The 18,359-nt window shown below is 42.3% G+C and overlaps 1 protein-coding gene across 1 annotated transcript in view; it reads right to left on the bottom strand.

Moving 5' to 3' along the window:
* Positions 1-251: 251 nt before the first annotated feature.
* LOC142776781 (synaptic vesicular amine transporter-like) overlaps positions 252-18,359 on the bottom strand; it is a 159,184-nt gene continuing 141,076 nt past the window's right edge. Inside the window, exon 3 of the mRNA XM_075881140.1 lies at positions 252-431. Coding sequence (XP_075737255.1) covers positions 351-431 — 81 coding nt within the window. The 3' untranslated portion in view covers positions 252-350. The remainder of the gene's footprint in view (positions 432-18,359) is intronic.

Raw genomic sequence — 18,359 nt, 5'->3', positions numbered from 1 at the left:
CCGCTCGCGCCACAGATTTAAATGTCTCGCACGCTAACATCGTTTCTCCCAGCGTTCCTTCTTGAAGTGCCCTTTTGTACCATTCGCTTTAGCAGGAGAAGTGTTCCGTAAATGCGACAGTCGAGAGCATTCACGCGGATTTCGTGAGCCGCGCTTCGGCTGTGTGCACGCAACGCCTCCGTGGTTTCGTGGAAACTCGTCACGTGACCGTTCGGCCCACGGTGAAGCAGGATTTTTTCCTCGCTTGAGAATGCACCTTAAAATCCATTTATTCAGCCTCAGACATTGTGGGTGTGTTAGAACTCAATCAGCCACGCGAAGTTTCGTTCCAGGTTTCGTGGTTGTAGGTATCACACGGCCGAGAATGGCTCTTGCAAACGTGTGTAATGATCAGCGATTCTCAGCTCCATTTCTTCAGGGTTCTGCACCTCCTGCATTGAAAAAATAGATGTATGACTGTGTGAGCTCTCGAAATACCTAGTACAGACCTAGGGCGCTTGGATTTTATGTGCCCAGCCATTGTTTTACAAGTGTACACGAAAAGGCTAAGATTACATAGCATCATAAATCGGCTGCCCTGAAGGTTTTTTGAGTCCGTATTATAAAAATGGAAGGGGATGGAGGAGAAGGAATGGAAAAGGAAGGGCAGGGTTGTCAGGCAGTTCTGAGACCAGCTGGCTACACTGTGCCGGGGAAGGGGGTAAGGGGAATAAAAGAGGACAGAAAAAAGAGGTTAAAAGAATAAAATAAAGAAGGTGAACAGAACGATCGACAACACTGCTTACAGTTTTTCTTTAAGACCACTTGCCTGGGAAAAGCACAACAACGCTCTATATGCCTGGCTAGTGTCGTTAGACCCCTTTTTTCGACATTTGGCAATTGTCTAGTCTATCTAGAACTTTCAAAAGTTCTTATCTTGGCACACTGAAGCGAGATAAAGAGGGAGTTGTTGTGCGCTTTAGGCCCTTTTTCCCCTTTCGTCCCGACAGTCAAACCTACGGGGGTAGGACAGTAAAGTTGCGGGCTACTACTAGTCACGCGATTTCCAAATAGCACACTTGTTTTCCACGTGGCCCCGCCTGCGTTAATGGCTTACTTAAATTCAATGAACTCTCATCCCTATAATCCTTAGAAGCGCTTCGGGTCACTGCACGTACTCAGGACAACGCCGGTGGGCATTCAGGTACACTTCGTAGTTTTCATAAACGTGCCGCAAATGTTCCGGCAAATACTTAAGCATCAATCAACGTAACCTAGGACTTTGTTTGATTTCAATTTTTTTGTTGCATTCCTTCCGGCAGAAACCTCAAACAACGATGCCCCGCGTGGCTGCGCGCCGTTGGCAGCAAAGACTTCGAAAGTTCGAAGAAGACTCATTACGTGAGTAACTTGCATCTCTTTAAACCACATTTTTGGTTCGTGCTGCTTAGTGATATTAAACGCATAGGGCATTATGTACCAATACATACGGTTGAATGTCACGTGACGCTTTCGATCTGCTTACGGATTTTTGACAGTCCGTGTTAGAATTCGAGTGAGCGTGCTACGCGCGAGAGATAAACAGGATACATATTTATTAATGAACTGTTTGCTTCAAGACATTCATGGTAGTTGTAGGCACGATCGATTGCCGATGCGGTGAACCTGAACAAACATGGCTTAAAGTTGACCACAGTTAGGCATAGCAGCTTTAGACCAAAGGACCCAGACAGCTAGGCACCCACTTCCACATGACGTTTTTTTTTTTTTTTCGTGTAGCATGTAATATATTTTCTGAGGATGAAGAACCCCGGGGATATGGCGCATGGCCAAGGAACTGCACTGAAACGTTTTGACCTTGGTTTATTGTTTTTAATTGTTTTTTAACTTCAGACTGTGTGAAATGACCAGGAAACAACTTGACCAACACACAGAGCTACACTAGTGGCTGTTTATTATCTGGTAAGCAATAAACATATATTTTCATGAGCGATCTGTAAATCTCACAAGTGACGAAAACATTGCGTATATTTGTGAATAAAAGTGACGTCTATAACAGGGCCTAATCACGCTCCGGAAACTCTGAAGCTCAAGTGATCACCTGCAGGGGGCAAAAAAATCAACCACAGCGTGTTTCTGCTTCAAACACCCAGAGTGGATTTACTAACCTCTCTCGCCACTCGCGCTGTTGCACTTTCTTGTAGGGACGCTCTCAACGTGGCCAAATTTTTATTCTAAAATGATAAATACTACACCTTCGCGTTTCGTTACGCATAAAGATTACCTTGTTCTTATAGTAAGTAGTTTTCTTTAAACATGTGCTGCGTCATCAATTTTTTGTAATAGATTTTTCTCCAGCTGACTCGAGGTCAGCAGCAGCCTATCGACATCATTATCTTCTTTTTAAAATATACGGCAGCAAACGGTTGCGAACGGCTCGCGGTACGTTCTGATGTGTCTCGGACTGTTTCGTTTCGCTGTAAATATTTCGAGCCTCTGCCGACCATCACACTGTTTCTCGTTCTGTTTATTTTGACTCGTTCAAATAGTTTCGCGAAGGGAATTTAAGTGACTTCCGGGGAACGAAGCGACCGTTGAAGCTTTCATCGGATGCAAGCCTGGGCGGGTGAGTAGAAACCACTTCAGTTTTTGAAGGACGGTTGCTTGGTGGGCTAGTTGGTTCATTTGAACATATGTAGATTTTTTGCCAATGACTGCGTATGCGTCACACGGAGGCAGCGCATTGCAATAATCAATTTTAAAACATTTTAACTTCTCAATCTGTCACCGACAAAATGTGTGTTACTTGTGGCGTGGCTTCGCGTGAAAACTAGTCGCTGACTAAATAGTTGATTCTGAAATTCTATCGCCAGGTAACACCAACGAGGCCGTTGCGGTGAAAGAAGGCAAATAAATCACTGTCGCCTCACATGTGTCGTCGTAGCTAGCCCATATATTAGTGCGAAAAACCTACGAGTTAATAGTTTTCCGCAGTCGCGTTTGAGAAACAACTCACATATGGCTGTGGTTTTGCTATAGTGTGAAAGAAAGTGTCACATAATTCAGAAATACTTCGTTTTCTGCGACAGCCTCCTGGCCCACCTGACATGAAAGCAGCTGTGTACAATGGGCAAGGAACCTACTACATGACATGCCTTGTGAAGAAGCAGTCTTGAGAGATACACGTGTTACGAGGTACCATTACATATATGTATAAAATATCGTTGTTTACTAGTTAACTGAGTTTATTTGTTTACTTTGGAAAATTTCATGCATTGATATCTGGTGGTGTTACTTGTTTGGCCAGACTACCATGCAACGACAGGATAACTAGTCCCGAATGTCCACTCTGCAAGCACGTTCAAACTAAATGTCCACTACATTAGGTTAGCTTGAACCTCACACATGAAATGCTGTATTTGTGAATGTTTTACCAGGCATATCATAGAGGGGTGCTTTAGATTGGCCAGAAGCATTGACTGTCTACAGTGGCATGGAATCTACACTTCAATAACGTTGAAACTGTAACACTATTAGTTGGGTTGTGTGGCACTGCTGAGCTCAACAACACAGGTTCGATCCCAGCCAAAGTGCCCATGTTTAGATGGGGGTCAAATGCTATGACGCTTGTGTGCTTAAGGGTTTGTTCGATTCGCCTGCACCACATGATCCATTTTACAAAGTGCTGCCCCTCGCCATTCGTTTCATTGGCGCAGCAATGGGATCTTCTAAATTGTGCCATTTATTTCAAAAAGCGCAGGAGAGCTGCAGCACCAAAACTAGTTCATGTTTTTCCTGTACCTCCTACTCTTAGCCGCACACAAAGCTTAACAAACAACATAGCATTAGACGTGGGTACCGTACCCACCTCTACAAACACAGCGTGTTTTGCCAAGATGTTGCACCTCATTAAATTAGGCGAACAAAAATAGGAATTCCACCATGTCGGCAACTTGTCATTCACTTGTGATGCCGCACTGTTTTGCACAAGCTCTGAATTTCTCGTACACAGCTGTGAACTATATATATATATATATATATATATATATATATATATATATATATATATATATATATATATATATATATATATATATATATATATATATATAGTTATAAACTTCGAGAATAGTGCAGTATAGGAAACAAAACAATAAAATATTTATTTAATCCTAACAGTTTCGGCTGGTGGACCAGCCTTCTTCGGAGGATGTAAGTGAAATGATACAAGTTCCCGTAGCAGAGGGTCACCCTCACAGTTTAAAGACCCTCCAAAAAAAAGAGAGATAAAAAGACAAGCGGGCGAACGAGGTAGCAACAGACAACAAGAAGCAGAAGAAGGAGAGGAACTAGAAAGGAGCGACGGAGAGCCGCCGGAAACGAGCGGGTAATTCTGGCATTGTTACTTGGTATATATATATATATATATATATATATATATATATATATATATATATATATATATATATATATATATATATATATATATATATATATGGGTCAATCCACCTCTAGTATGCCAACCTTGGCCCTCGACCATCATCGATTTACTTGAAAAAAATCCAGAACTATCTACGGAAGGCCAAAGTGTTTCCCCCGATATATTTTTGGCTGAAAAATTTCCAATACCGGAAGCCTCGTTTGACTTTTTTCGGAAAGCTCGAAACCATAGCTCATAAAACATGTAAAAAAAAACGTTGTTTTTAAGTTAGGTTAAGGTAAGTTTTCACTTTTAGAACAATATTAGGTGTTTTACTTAAAATAAGTTTTAAGAGCTTTTACGCTTCCGTGGGTCTATTCTCTGACCTCAAATATGAAGAATCTAGTTCACTTTCGGAATTTTTTTCGTAGAAAGACCAAACTAGAAGAATAAGAGAGTTGACATTAGAATATTGCCAGAATGTTTTACTGAAGACCGAAAGTATTTTCGGAGATATGCAGTGTGAAATAATGATTACACTTGGTGACATATCTGCAAAAACTTCAGTCTAGCACATTTTTGGCCGTCAATTCAACCACGAGGCCTTACTACTTAAAATATGGTCAGTAGCGAATTCGGTAGCAACATTCGTTGGCTACTCACTCGGAAAGTTTTATCAAACTAGTTTTTGTTTTAGGCGAGAAAAATATTTTTCAGTTTGTGTGTTATCGCTCTCGGGGTGTCGATATGTTTATAGTCGTAAAAATGCGTCCTAGCAGTAAGTACAAGCTGAACGGACGTGGGAATCCTCTGGACAACGTACTAAGCTTTGTCCGTGCCTAATTAAAATAATTACAAGCTGGTATTATCCCTAGTGAACGAGAAACGCGGGACCTACTAGACAATATTTAGCCATATGCCGCCGTCTGCTGACAGCCTGCGTATATACTATACGCAGCACCGGGAAGTGGTACCAATCTGTGCAACACACAGCTACCTGTATGCTAACACTTAGAAGTAGTGAGATCACGATGAAGGGAAGGTTCAATTCAAATGAAAAAAAAACACATTAAAAATGTGCAACACGGTCACGGCGTAAGCTAAAAGAGGGGCTATTCGGAGCCTTAACACTCTTTCGGATGCTCAAGCACGCTACTGGGTACACTCTACGCCATAAATAATAATAAATTGTGTTAATAGACCGGCATCTATTTTGTTTGTTGTTTATTGCCTGTGAGTACTGGCACATACCCACTCTGGGGGATCGGTCAGAAAGCTTGTATTGTAGCCAATATGTGAAATACTTATTGAAAGCCTATTAGGATGATAAAGAAAAAAAATAAGAATAGAAAATGAGCTTTCAAATAATTAAATATTAAGAAAGTAAAATGAATCAATGAGATAATTCATTGATTTATATGTGGGGTTTAACGTCCCGAAGCCACCATATGATTAAGAAAGACGCCGTAGTAGAGGGCTCCGGAAATTTCGATTACCGGGGTTCTTTAACGTGCACCCAAATCTGAGCACACGGGCCTACATTTCCGCCTCCATCGAAAATGCAGCCGCCGCAGCCGGGATACGAACCCACGACCTACGGGTCAGCAGCCGAGTACCTTAGCCACTAGACCACCGCAGCGGGGCAATCAATGAGATAAAAGGGGAGCTAATTTTATATTAGAAGAGTGAAATTTTGAATAGACCAGACAGTTGAGTTTACCTCACCCGATGAAAATTCAATGAATGTGCAAATTTCATCCATATTATCAAACATATCATAAGTATGCGTGAAGAATATATTTAGGCAGGTGTTGAATGGCACGCGTTTACATTGTTGAATAAAATTGCATACCTCATCAAATACGTTTTTGTGGCAATGTCGCAAGCTGGAGGCTCTGAAACTGAGAAGATTATCCGCAGTTAAATTTATACCTACTGTGGAAAACGGAGCAACTAAAATTCTTTTCCTAATTAATGAATAGTTCCGACATGATATAAAGTAATGCTCTATTGTTTCTGTTTTTTCGCAGAATGGGCACAGGGGAGATATCGGCAGACCAGCTCTGTGTAAATGAAAGTTTATGGGGGGGGGGGGGGGGGACGACGACGACGACGACGACATCGAAATTTGTTTACAATAACTTTTAGCTTTCTAGATTGACTCCACTGATGTTTCCAGGGATATCTCAGATGCTGATAATCCATCCGTTTAGTAATATTTTCTATCATATTTGTATAATTAAGTAATTTTCTATATCTGATGGATGCTATGTATTCTAGTTTTGGGAGTACTGAGATCAGAGGTGAATCGAGAGAATCTTGGGCTAATGAATCGGCCATTTCATTCAACTATATGTCACAGTGGCCTGGGACCCATACTAACTTCAGGTGTTTAAGTTGGGGCGGAACTAATGTGCGCAATGTCACTAGGGCTCTTGATTGTTCTGAAGCTGTGGGAGCAGTACACACCAAAAGAGAATCTGTAAATATGATTGCGCTGTATTCGTTTGAAGGCAGTTTTAGGAGTGCCAAAATAACAGCCAAAAGCTGAGCTTCAAAAAGTGGATTGAAGTCTCGCAGTCTTACTGAAAATGACCAACCAATATAAGCAGGTGCAAGTTCTAGTGTTGGCTTTTAGTTATTCACAGAAGCCTTTGTGGTTATTATATTCTTTATTTCTGCACTAACTATGTAATCCTCTAACGTGTTATTAAAAAAAACACCTAAAGATTGAAACTTAAATTGTGGGGAGAAAATTTCATCATATTCTAGCGTAACATTGTGATAGTGTGCTACAGTTTCAATTACCGATCTTTCCAGTTACCTTTGTACACTAAGCTATCCTTCGTCATTCTTTGGAGAAGAGTGGTATCCACTACAGACTTGTTAGGAATTTTGTGCAATTTTTCATGCAGTGGCTGATGACGGTCAAGAAATATGGCTGAAGTGAGTATGCGCCATAGGTGAAAGAGGATCCCGATAAAGTGTTTTATGAGTTGGGACATTGGACGACCCACTCGTTACGCCATTCGCATTTTGTGACGCCTGGCTTTTCCTTTGATGTTCTAAAACGTTTTATTATTCATATTACCGTGATTCCTTTCTCGACATCAAGCCTGCCTAAGGCGAGCTAAAAAAACTATTTCCAAGCTCTGGCCTGGCACAGTGGTCAATAAAGACAAAAAACACAGGCCTCACTTAGTGTTAGAATACTGGACTGGCACACAGAGGATATGTGATCGAATCACATTGTGTCATTATTGTTTTTCATTAACTGAGCTTTTTTTGTTCAATCCTGGTTACGGACACCAGCGGCGGCGCACAACTATACGGCAGCATGCGTGGCCCGTGTTCTGAATTCATAACCGCTTTCGCTGTAAAAAAGGATGTGCTGCTTGGCAGCTAAGTTGCTGTTATGCACCAACGTATTGTCAATGGTGCCAATCGGTAAATTATGTACGATTACGTTGGTCCTAATGCCGACTCGTCCGCGATTCAAAACAGTTTAATTTATTTTTATATAGACCATTTTATTAATAATACCGCTCGTAGTGCTATTCATAAAAAATGGCCCCGTATCTGTATGTAATCTGCAAATGTCGTCGAAAGACGATAGTCTTGCGTGTGGGGAGACTGAACAAAACATTTATTTGATGTTCTGCGCAAGAAAATTGGTGAATGGTATTCCGGAGGCGCTGCGTTAGAGTGCCTCGAGCGTGCAGCGGAGGCGAACGAGTGCATCAGGTCACGTCACACGTGAGACATGAGCGCCATCTGGCAGTTTTTTTTTTTGGAAAACAAACACATGGCCCTGAGATGGGCGTGGGCGCCCGTCTCAGAGGTGATAATTGTAGAACGAAAGGCGACTGGTAGGTGGCACCACCTACTCGTCTTAAAAAAGCGTTGGAAACACTCCCCGTTTCTTCAAGCATTACATGGTCAGCGCAGCGTAATAAGCGCTACGGTCCTTAAAATTACTTATGTATGCCTTTTGTAGTAAAATACGAACATGCAGGATATATATGTGTTGTTATGGTGCCTCAAATATGCGCAAATATTGCTTTTTAATTGACAATTGCAAACGTAAAAACGCTGATTCTTGAGCAACATTGGTGGGCGCTGCGGATGGGGTAGGCTGTTCGGAGTATACGCTGGTGCTGTTTAGAGTGCCCGGTTTGTGGTAACGGTAGACAAACAGACAAAAGTACATACATACATACATACATACATACATACATACATACATACATACATACATACATACATACATACATACATACATACATACATACATACATACATACATACATACATACATACATACATACATACATACATACATACATACATACATACATACATACATACATACATACATATACAGACCAAAGTTTGTTCGTGGAAGGACCCCAAGAAAGACTCTCGTCTTTAAAACGCCAGGCCTGCGCGGAAGTTGCAGCACAGTCACAGCGAAAGCTAGAAAAACGGCCTTTCAGAGCCTTTTCGAAACACTCATAGAGTAACTACTGCAAGCATACTTGCTTGATACCCACTAGAGCATTGTTAATAATTTTTTGGGTAGTAGGCAAGCAATGGCTGTGCTACTTTTCGTCGTTCTTCTGAGAAGTGTGGTATCCGCTTAACGTTTAAAAGAATTTTGTGCCAATTGTACACGCAGTGGCTGACGACGATGACGAATTATGGCTGAAGTGGGTATGCGCCACAGTTAATGGGGGAACAAGATTCAGTTTTTTAATGGTTTGGACATTGGACGGCCCACTTGTCGCGCGATTCACATTGTTCGACGACTCCCTATCGAAAAATAAAACAGTGTTTCCAGTTTCCCCCAGTGCGTTTCAACGCGCTAGGTTACAATGGAAACGCTGTGAAGTGTGTCCCAGTGTACTACAGCGCGCTGCGAGACACTGGGACACAGCGTACAGCACGGCCAGCGTTGCCCAGTGCACTGAAACGCACTGGGCTACGCTGCACAGCGTAGTCCAGTGTCTTAAAGCGCGGTGGGAGACACTGGTCACGCTGCACAGTCTCTACCACACACTGGTAACATTAGCGGCATTTTAGAAAAAACTAGTCGTGATCAGCGCACTTTCTGTAAGACTTCATATTGAATTGTGAGATGTCAAGCACAAAATTTACCGAATGTGATGGTATTCCCATCTATATGCTAACATATATAGGTTCAGTTTCCTTAGGCAATGGATACGAGAACGCCAAAGCATTCATATGTTGGTCGCGCGGGTTATAGGCGCTGCTGGGATTTCACTGGGGGGACAAACGACAACTTTGTTCCTGCAGGGGGGGCAGGGAGCACAGAACTTATGCGTCGTGTTTTACCCATGCTTTCTCCTGGAGGTTGGGGGCAAAGGGGGGCATGCGAGAATTTCGGGAAAAAAGGCTCCAGCCCACTCATGAATACCCCCCCCCCCCCTGGCACGGGTGCGCTTTCCTTGCAATTTGATCCAATTTCGTCAATATATCTTATAAACGGCATCGATAGAACTGATAATTGGAAACACAATATGACAGTAGTATCAGCCTGATAATCAAGACCAACCTACTTTAGAAGCGAGTCGTTGCGGCTCGTACCGTAGGAAGCCGCACGTCCGCGGCACCAGTGATCCGCTGCAATGCCCAATCTCGGTGTTTTTAGCTTCTCATTTGTGTAGTCGAAGATGAAAATATGACAGTAAGACGGTAAGTTGGGAAGGTTGGTCAGGTTCTATCGTGAACCTATTTACAGCGCAACACCAGCAAACACAGGACAGGAAAGGGAAGCCTTTTCTTTCTTTTTTGCTCCTTCATTGTCCTGTGTTTTCTGGTTTAACGCCGTAAATAAGTTCACGCTGAAAATATGACCACTCATGGGTCAGTTTTCATTTACTACACTTCAACGATAATTAGACTCTTTCTAACTGAATATCTACGATCTTCACAGCAACTGAGGCACAAGAAGTACGGCCCTATAAACCTAATAGTCGTTTCGGTTAGAGTGAAGTTCTGCGGCTGTCGTACGCGCAACGTGAACGAGGAGGACAGAAAATACTTCCAAACTATCGAGGGGCAAAATCTAAAGCGTTCAGTGAGCAGTACAGATCAACGCTGTTTTCTACATAGGTATTACTAGCCGCATAGCGAGTCACTACGATTGCCGTGACACATCTTCAGCTACGCTAGCAAGCTTTGCGGCAGAACGTTCCAGATGAATGTGATCCAAGGCAACCCGCCAAAACTAGCCTAACAATCACCTGTTTAGCGCGAGCACGAAGAGGCGAAGCACTGCGTATGTAAACGACAAAATCAAAACATTGGATATCTGAATTTTTTTTATGATGAAGAAAAATACACTCATTCTCGTCCTTCAGGTGTTGAGTAGTGGGTAGCGTGTCAAGCTCAGAATTTGTGATGTGTTGAAGTAGTAGGTTCGACTCAGGCTCACTGACCAAAAATTTTAAAATCAATTTAAAAGCCAGATTTCGGCCGATAATGCGGGTCACAGAGTACAGTGCCAGCGTGCCTCGTGCAGCGTGGCACTGTCTCAGTGTCAGTGCCACACTGGTCCAGTAATCAGGTATGGTGCTGGGCCAGTGCCACTGGTTTTTGCGATAGGGCTGGTTGTTCTTTCGATGCTTTAAATTGCTTTATAAGTCGTATTACCGCAATTGCTTTCCCAGCATCAAGCCTGCCTAAGGCAACTTTGCCAGCAAGTCACAAGCAACGGCGTAGCTCAGGGGTAAAATACTGCGCTGGCACCCAGCGGACTCGAGTTTGAGCCCCACTGTGTTATTGGTGCTAGACTTTTTTCTACTAATTTTGAGCGAAGTAGTTACGGACACCAGCCGTGGCGGCGGACAACTGCACGTGACCCGAGTTGTAATCTCATAACAGCTTTCGCTGTAATAAACATGTTTTGCATCGCTGACTAGTCACAATTAGGACAAACAAATTCGTATATAATTGACCATTTGGCCCCAGTGACCATATGTTGGTGCATAACTGGAACTTAGCTGCCAAGCAGTAACCCTTTCTTCGTTGTTCATTTCAATTGACCCTTTACTTCATTGTGCTCTTCCTGCTTCTAAATGTTAGCATATAGTTAGCGGTGTGTTGCACTCATAGGTACCATACAGCCCCGGAAAGTGCACTTCCTGGTGCTGCATAAAGATATATAAACGCAGACTGCCAGCGGACGGTGGCGTGTGGCTAAATTTTGTCTAATAGGTACCGCGTTTCTCATTCAGTGGGGTAATAATTCCTTATAAGTAATTTAAATCAACACGGACAAAGCTTAGTGCGTTGTCCAGATGATCCACACGTCCGTTCAGCTTGTACTTACTTCTAGGACGCTTTTTTTACAACTATAAACACATCCAAACACCGGAAGCGGTAAGACACAAACTGAAAAAATATTTTTTCTCGCTTAAAACAAAAATTAGTTTGATAAAACATTATGAGTGTGTAGTTAATGAAGGTTCCTACTAAATCCACTATTGAGCATACTTTTAGTAAGACCGCCTCATGGTTGAATTTACAGCCGAAGATATGCCAAAATGAATAATTTTCCCGAATTTGTCGCCACGTGCAAACTTTATTTCGCAATGTATACGTCTGTAATTATTTTGGTCTTTAGGAAAACATTCTGGCAATATGCTAATGTCAACTATACTATTTCCCCTGATTTTGTCGTTCTATGAAAAATCTGGACCAGATTTTCCATAATTGAGGTCAGATAAAACACGCACGAAAGCGTAAAAGCTCGTAAAATTTATTATAGGTAAAACACCTAACATTGTTCTAAAGGTAAAAGTTCTCTTAACCTAATTTTAAAAGAATAGTTTTTCAGCAACGTGTTTCATGGGCTATGGTTTTGAGCTTTCCGAAAAAAAAATCAACAGGCGCTTGCGGTACTAGAAAGTTTATTTCGCAAGAAGCACTTTTGAATTTAGGTAGATAGATCTGAATTTTTTTCAAGTGAATCAGAGATGGTCGAGTGCCAAGGTTGGGACAGTTGGCGTGGGATAACCCATATATTGTAATAAAGAGAGCAAGAGAGAATGCCTCTCTTCCAGGCCGGCTGTTCTTATTCTGCTCCTTCGTCCTCTTCTTTTTCTCCAGTTTCACGTTCGTGCCAAAGCGCCGGTGTCATTCTTGCTCATCACACTCGACTGTGACTGCGAGCACCCGTTGGGTGGCACTGCCTGTTTCGCAGTGGCCGGACGCGGCCACTCTGTAACTTGGTCTGAAAACGCCGCGGTGGTAGGTGCCGGTCACGCTGTGCCTCTGCTTGGAGATCTGTCAGTAGGTTTTCTTGCGGCCTGAATTGGCTTTATCGCTGTGGCCGAAATCGACCATGGTGTGACGTCTTTCGACAACTTAACCGAATGGGCATTTAAACTCCTTCAAACATCCAATAATGCCCGAGCTTCCACGTCCTAAGCAGGTGTTTATGGGGCATCCGAAGGATACTAATGCCGGATTCAATTTTAGCGCGAGAGATTTAAATAGATCGTGTCGCAGAAAACCCGCCAACGGCGTCGGTCTCGCTGGTTGTGAGCGAAAAATCGTCTGTGCGTCTCTGACCGAAAAATTAGGTTACCGAGATAGCCGCAGCAGGCCGCTACTTGTCCACGCATGTGCGTGCAATCACACTGAAAAAGCCGTGCATTCGAAGAAAAAAAACGCGCTCAAGGTCACGAGGTACAGTAGTTTCTTCGCTCTGCCACCCCTCCCTGCTTAGGTTCAAGCATTTTCGTCGGGATGAGAGAAGAGATAATGCAATTGCAGCATGCGACAAACCTTTGTTACTCCACTCGCAATTGACAGATTCTTAAAATTTTTGTGGCGTTAAATTCGTGGGGCAATAAGCTCTTCTGGTGAATTCATTACATGGGTACTTGAAAAAATGTTCCAGGGCCCTTTAAACGCTTTTTGTTTGACAGGTGTCACGATGAAAACGAGCCCATGCGGTGATAATAGCGTGTGCTTGGCCAACCTACTGTGTGCGTCTTTGTGGGCTTGCGTGTGTATGTAACAAAACATATAAATAGGTGTGTGCTTAGTGGGTGAAGGGTGCACTAGGGGCCGGATTTCACTATCGCGTTCAACTCATAACCTTCGCGTTTAATTCACACACACACACACACACACACACACATATATATATATATATATATATATATATATATATATATATATATATATATATATATATATATATGGGGGGGGGGTGAAATTCAATGGATCCGGTAGAAAATGCGGTAGAAGAAGAGGTCGACAAACGTGCGAAAAAACACTAGTTTTACTAACGTTTCGGCAGGTGGGCCTGCCTTCGTCGGAGTGAATATATATATATATATATATATATATATATATATATATATATATATATATATATATATATATATATATATATATATATATATATATATATATATATATAAAATTGACGCTGGCTACGGGAGACATGGGTTGGCGCATGCGCAATGTTCTATTCTGACTTCTTCCTTCTCAGCTTCTACTATACGTCACTGTCTTCCTACCTCACAGGATTCCCCCTCCCCCGAAACAATGCGCGCGTAACAATCAACTAAACAACAAAAAGCATAAAGTAAAGAAAGTCAAAATGCGCAATAGTTCGATTTCAGAAGGGAGTTTCTTAACTCGTACATAAGCTTCACAGCATAAAGCAGCGGTCCGGTCATATCTAGAGTTGCTGTGGTGGGCGAGGGTTGCTGTTGCACCCGGGCTAGCATAACTCCTGCCTGCCCATCTGCACTGATGATGACAGGACTTGAGGTCTTCTGAGAAATGAACAAGGCTTGAAATATGTGTAGCATAGGATTGACGGATGTCTTTGGCATCGGATCCAGCGCCATCGTGGCAACAGATGCTTTGCTTCTAGTCAGCTGGCATGAGAACCAAGGCCGATGGGACGATGTCTTTTTTTCTCCTTTGTATACAGGTAGCTTCATAACTCTTTCGTAACTCTCTCTGGCGTTCTCTCAGTTTGTTAGAGCGCAGACACGGCCTTAAGAACTGGCGCAGAAAATTTTCTCTACGTTGCTTTCTGTTAAGATAGCTTAGGCATTGACTTTGTCTTTGCTTCTTTAATTGCTGTTGTCTCTGATGGCCTTTAAGCCACAAGTGTACTCGTAAGGAGGGTTCACTTGATCGTTGTTCTGGTTCGAGTAGCCATTGTAATTCCTGGGGTTCGTGGAGCTGACTTTGTTGAAATTGCTCGTTTTGTTGCAAACGTTGGTCAGATGGGCATCTTTCAGGAACATGAGTCTGCTTTTATTTGCATGGTGATGAGATCAGTAGACAGTGGGTAGTCAATACTGTACTGCAGGGCTTTTCTTGAAATAAAAGCAGTGTGGCAGACTGATGAGAAAGTTTCCCAGACGGTTGTGTGTTATAATTCATTGTAAATGTTTCTGTAAGTTTACAATGCGTCGGCTTTGGTGGATTCGAAATTTACTTGAAGATGAGAGCACAGCACACATCGTTCGAGGTGCTTCTCATGACATTTTTCGCTGCGTAATTGAACTGAGAACGTCTTTTGAAAGACTGTGGTCTTGAACATCAGGGTGTGGGCTGGTATTGTGAGGATTCATGAACTGGTCACGCTTAAGTGCCATCACGCGTCCGAAGCCGTGTGGGCTATGTGTGCCACACGTAGCATCAAGTGATTCGGGTTGTTCACCTGGAGTGTTATGATGCCGTAAACACATTGGAATTGCTGATTTCCCGTGAAAAATCCAACCGTAAGTTTGGTCTTTTGGCAAAATGGTCTAAATTCCTATCAGCATACGGTGGCATTACCTTGTCTGCTGCGACGTTCAAGTCCCTAGTCGGTGTTGTAATGCGCGACGTGTATTCGGACGAGTCATAAGATGGTACAATGGTGGAGTACTTACTCGGAAGTCTTGTTTGGGAAATACGCTTACTGCGGGAAGACTTCACGTAACTGTGATGGGTGAGTTGAAAAGCCTTCAGCTGATGAGGTATGGACAGGTATTCATCTTATTCTTTAAAATGGGTGATCATTTCTTCTTTATCTTTTCCCAAGACTCATCATTCTTGAAGATGTGGGTGAGGTAAACTTTGAATGCCTCACCTGAGATGTAAGAGAAGTTGGTGATCATCTCCCGTTCCGACCTTGATTCAGCGGTAGCGTGGAGCTCGAACATATAGAACCAGTTCTGCATAGGCCCATTGTCTGGTGCTCTGGTACACTTGGGGATGTCAAGGTCGGCCAATGGTTCTGCCATGCTGCTGGTCGTTGTCCTTCTAGGCGATGAATCGGTAGTCGATGTATGGTCAGGGTGTCTTGTCGAGAACTGCGTCGATGATCAGTGAATAATGAAGCGGCAGGCAGGTCTCCATCCTGTCGACTCGTGTGACGTTACAATGAATGGGAGACGTGGCTTGGCTCATACTGATGCTGATGCTGATGCTGATAACCTCAGATCGATGGCGCTCACCCACAGGGGGGGATGGGCCAAGAACCGGGTGGCAGGATACTTAAATGAAACCTAAATGAAATTAAAGCCCATCTGAAAAATATAGTTTAGAGATAATAATACCAATAAACAAAAATGTTTGCTGAGCAAGCGGTCAAACCATCTCTTGTTTTTGACAGACAATGCCACGAATTATAAACTAAAGATCTGAAAAGGTTTGGGTTCTCTAGCACGGTAATCTTTTAGTTGCGTTAATGTAATCAAACACAGTGGAACATATATTCCTGTGGCAGTAACCAAATGAAGTGCCACCAAGTGATAAAAGTACTGGTAGATTTCTTGTATTCCTAGCTTTTGTAATGAGTCTACTAAAAATCTTTTTCTCTGATAAGAATAACGATGACAGAATAAAAAAAAATGTTCAATTGTTTCAATTTCGTTGAAAAAAATGCACAGCGGTGACGCCTCGAGTCGAGCTTTGTTACGGTAATAATTTAGTTGTAGAACTGCACAGCGCAATATGGTATAAGTGGCCTCTAACTGATGATATACACACCACTGTTTATGCCAGCAATACCTCAAATGTTCGAATTTTTTTTTATTTTATCCAAATTACCTATTCCCCATTGCAGACGAGCATTTCGGAACCTTAGCGCTGTCGCGTAACTCGTATCTGGCAAAACTGTGCCCACTCAGGAATAGTGCTGCTAAAAAGTCCGCCATTTCGATCAAATATATTCCGCGGTGGCCCGGTACCCATAGCAAATGCTGTTTTTTTACGTTTTTCGGTACTAAATGCCGAAACGTATTCATCAGCTCTGCATTTGCTGCCGCAGAAAGTGCATTTCATAATGATAACGAATATGTAATGATAACTGCTAATGATTCACTTGAGGGCAAGTACAATCGCCGATAATTCTGCAATAAATAGAGGGGTATAATCTGCGAGTCGAATCGAAAAGTACCAGTTCAAAGGAAGAGAGAAGATGCCAACCCCAGCTTTTTCTTTTGACACATATGCATCAGTCGCACAGATATTGCTTACCTCCAGAGGAGCTAGATAATCTGCTAACTGGTCATTTAAGTACCTATGTGCAAATTGTTTCGCCTTATGAGGAAATATATCATCGAATTGTATGCTAAGCATTGAATTTAGGTTGTGTATTGGACCAACATGTTTAATTTTTACATTCAGTTGCTGTAGTAGCGCTTGTGCAAATATTATTTGCGGGGTGTGTAGTCATGACAAATGTGTTTCGAAAAATAAAGCCGGTTATTGAATGAAAACATAAAATGAGAGTTCTTGGTGTGAACTGTATATTGTGAAGAATGCTTACACAGTAAGAATTTTAAACCTATTTAGCAGAGAAGGTAGGCGAGCTTCCATATACAACACGTTATTTGCAACAAATTTTGGTAGACCCAGACACAAACGCAACGCTTCTCTTTCCAGAAGTATTAGGGGTCTGATTTTATAAGCTGCACTGCCAGAAAACAATACACATCTGAATTCCATGATGGGCCGCACATAAAGTTGATATATCATTATTATCACATCACTTCTTAAACCCGCTTTATGGTTTGCGAGCTTCGGTAGCCACCCCATGGCTCGTGTTGCCTTGGAGTACACATCATCAATGTGGCTTCCCCAATTTAATGTGTCATTATATAGGATGCCCAGATATTTAGGGGAATTCGCCTGCGGAATGAGCTCATTGCTGTAAATTAACGAGATGTTGGTAGGCTGCGGCAATGAGAATGCAAGAAGCGCACTTTTCTTTACGTTCAGGGTCATATGAATATTTTTTAGCCATATTTCTATCATATTGAGATAATTTTGTAGACTATGTTATAGGGATTGAAGGTCGGTATTACTTGCAAAGAAAGCAATATTGTCCGCGTACACATATAACTGAATATCCTTAGTTGATGGAATGGAGCTTAAGAAAATGTTAAATAAAACTGGTGAGAGGACAGCCCCCTGTGGTACGCCACGTGTCTGCTTATATGATTCGACGAGTGTCCATCTTTGAAGCAGTAATATTCTCTCTCTCCTAAAAACTGCGACACCCACGCAGTGATGTAGTTGGGAAGGCGGTGATATTCCATCTGTTTTAATAAAATTGAATGCTCAACCCTATCGTACGCTTTAGCCAAATCTAGAGTAACTAATGCATAGTATTGGCGCCGACGCCGAACCAGTTGTATTCGGCTCTCTAAATCAACATGCGCACACCATATTGAGCAACCAGATCTAAAACCAATTTGACTGGGGTTCAATATTGCGTTATTATTAATGTATTTTATTACCTGGGCATTCAAAACTCTTTCAATTAGCTTAACCAGATTTGACGTGAGTGATATCGGCCTTACATTGTCTAAGGAAAATCTTTTTTCTCGCTTTTTAAGAAGTGGAGTCACTTTAAACAGCTTCCATTCTGCAGGTACCCGAGCTTTTGTCAAAGAAAAATTCACAGAAT

The sequence above is a fragment of the Rhipicephalus microplus genome, chromosome X, assembly GCF_043290135.1.
Source record: "Rhipicephalus microplus isolate Deutch F79 chromosome X, USDA_Rmic, whole genome shotgun sequence".
Classification (NCBI taxonomy): domain Eukaryota; kingdom Metazoa; phylum Arthropoda; class Arachnida; order Ixodida; family Ixodidae; genus Rhipicephalus; species Rhipicephalus microplus.
The sequence above is the reverse complement of the archived record's forward strand: the minus strand, read 5'-3'. Positions and strand labels throughout refer to the sequence as shown.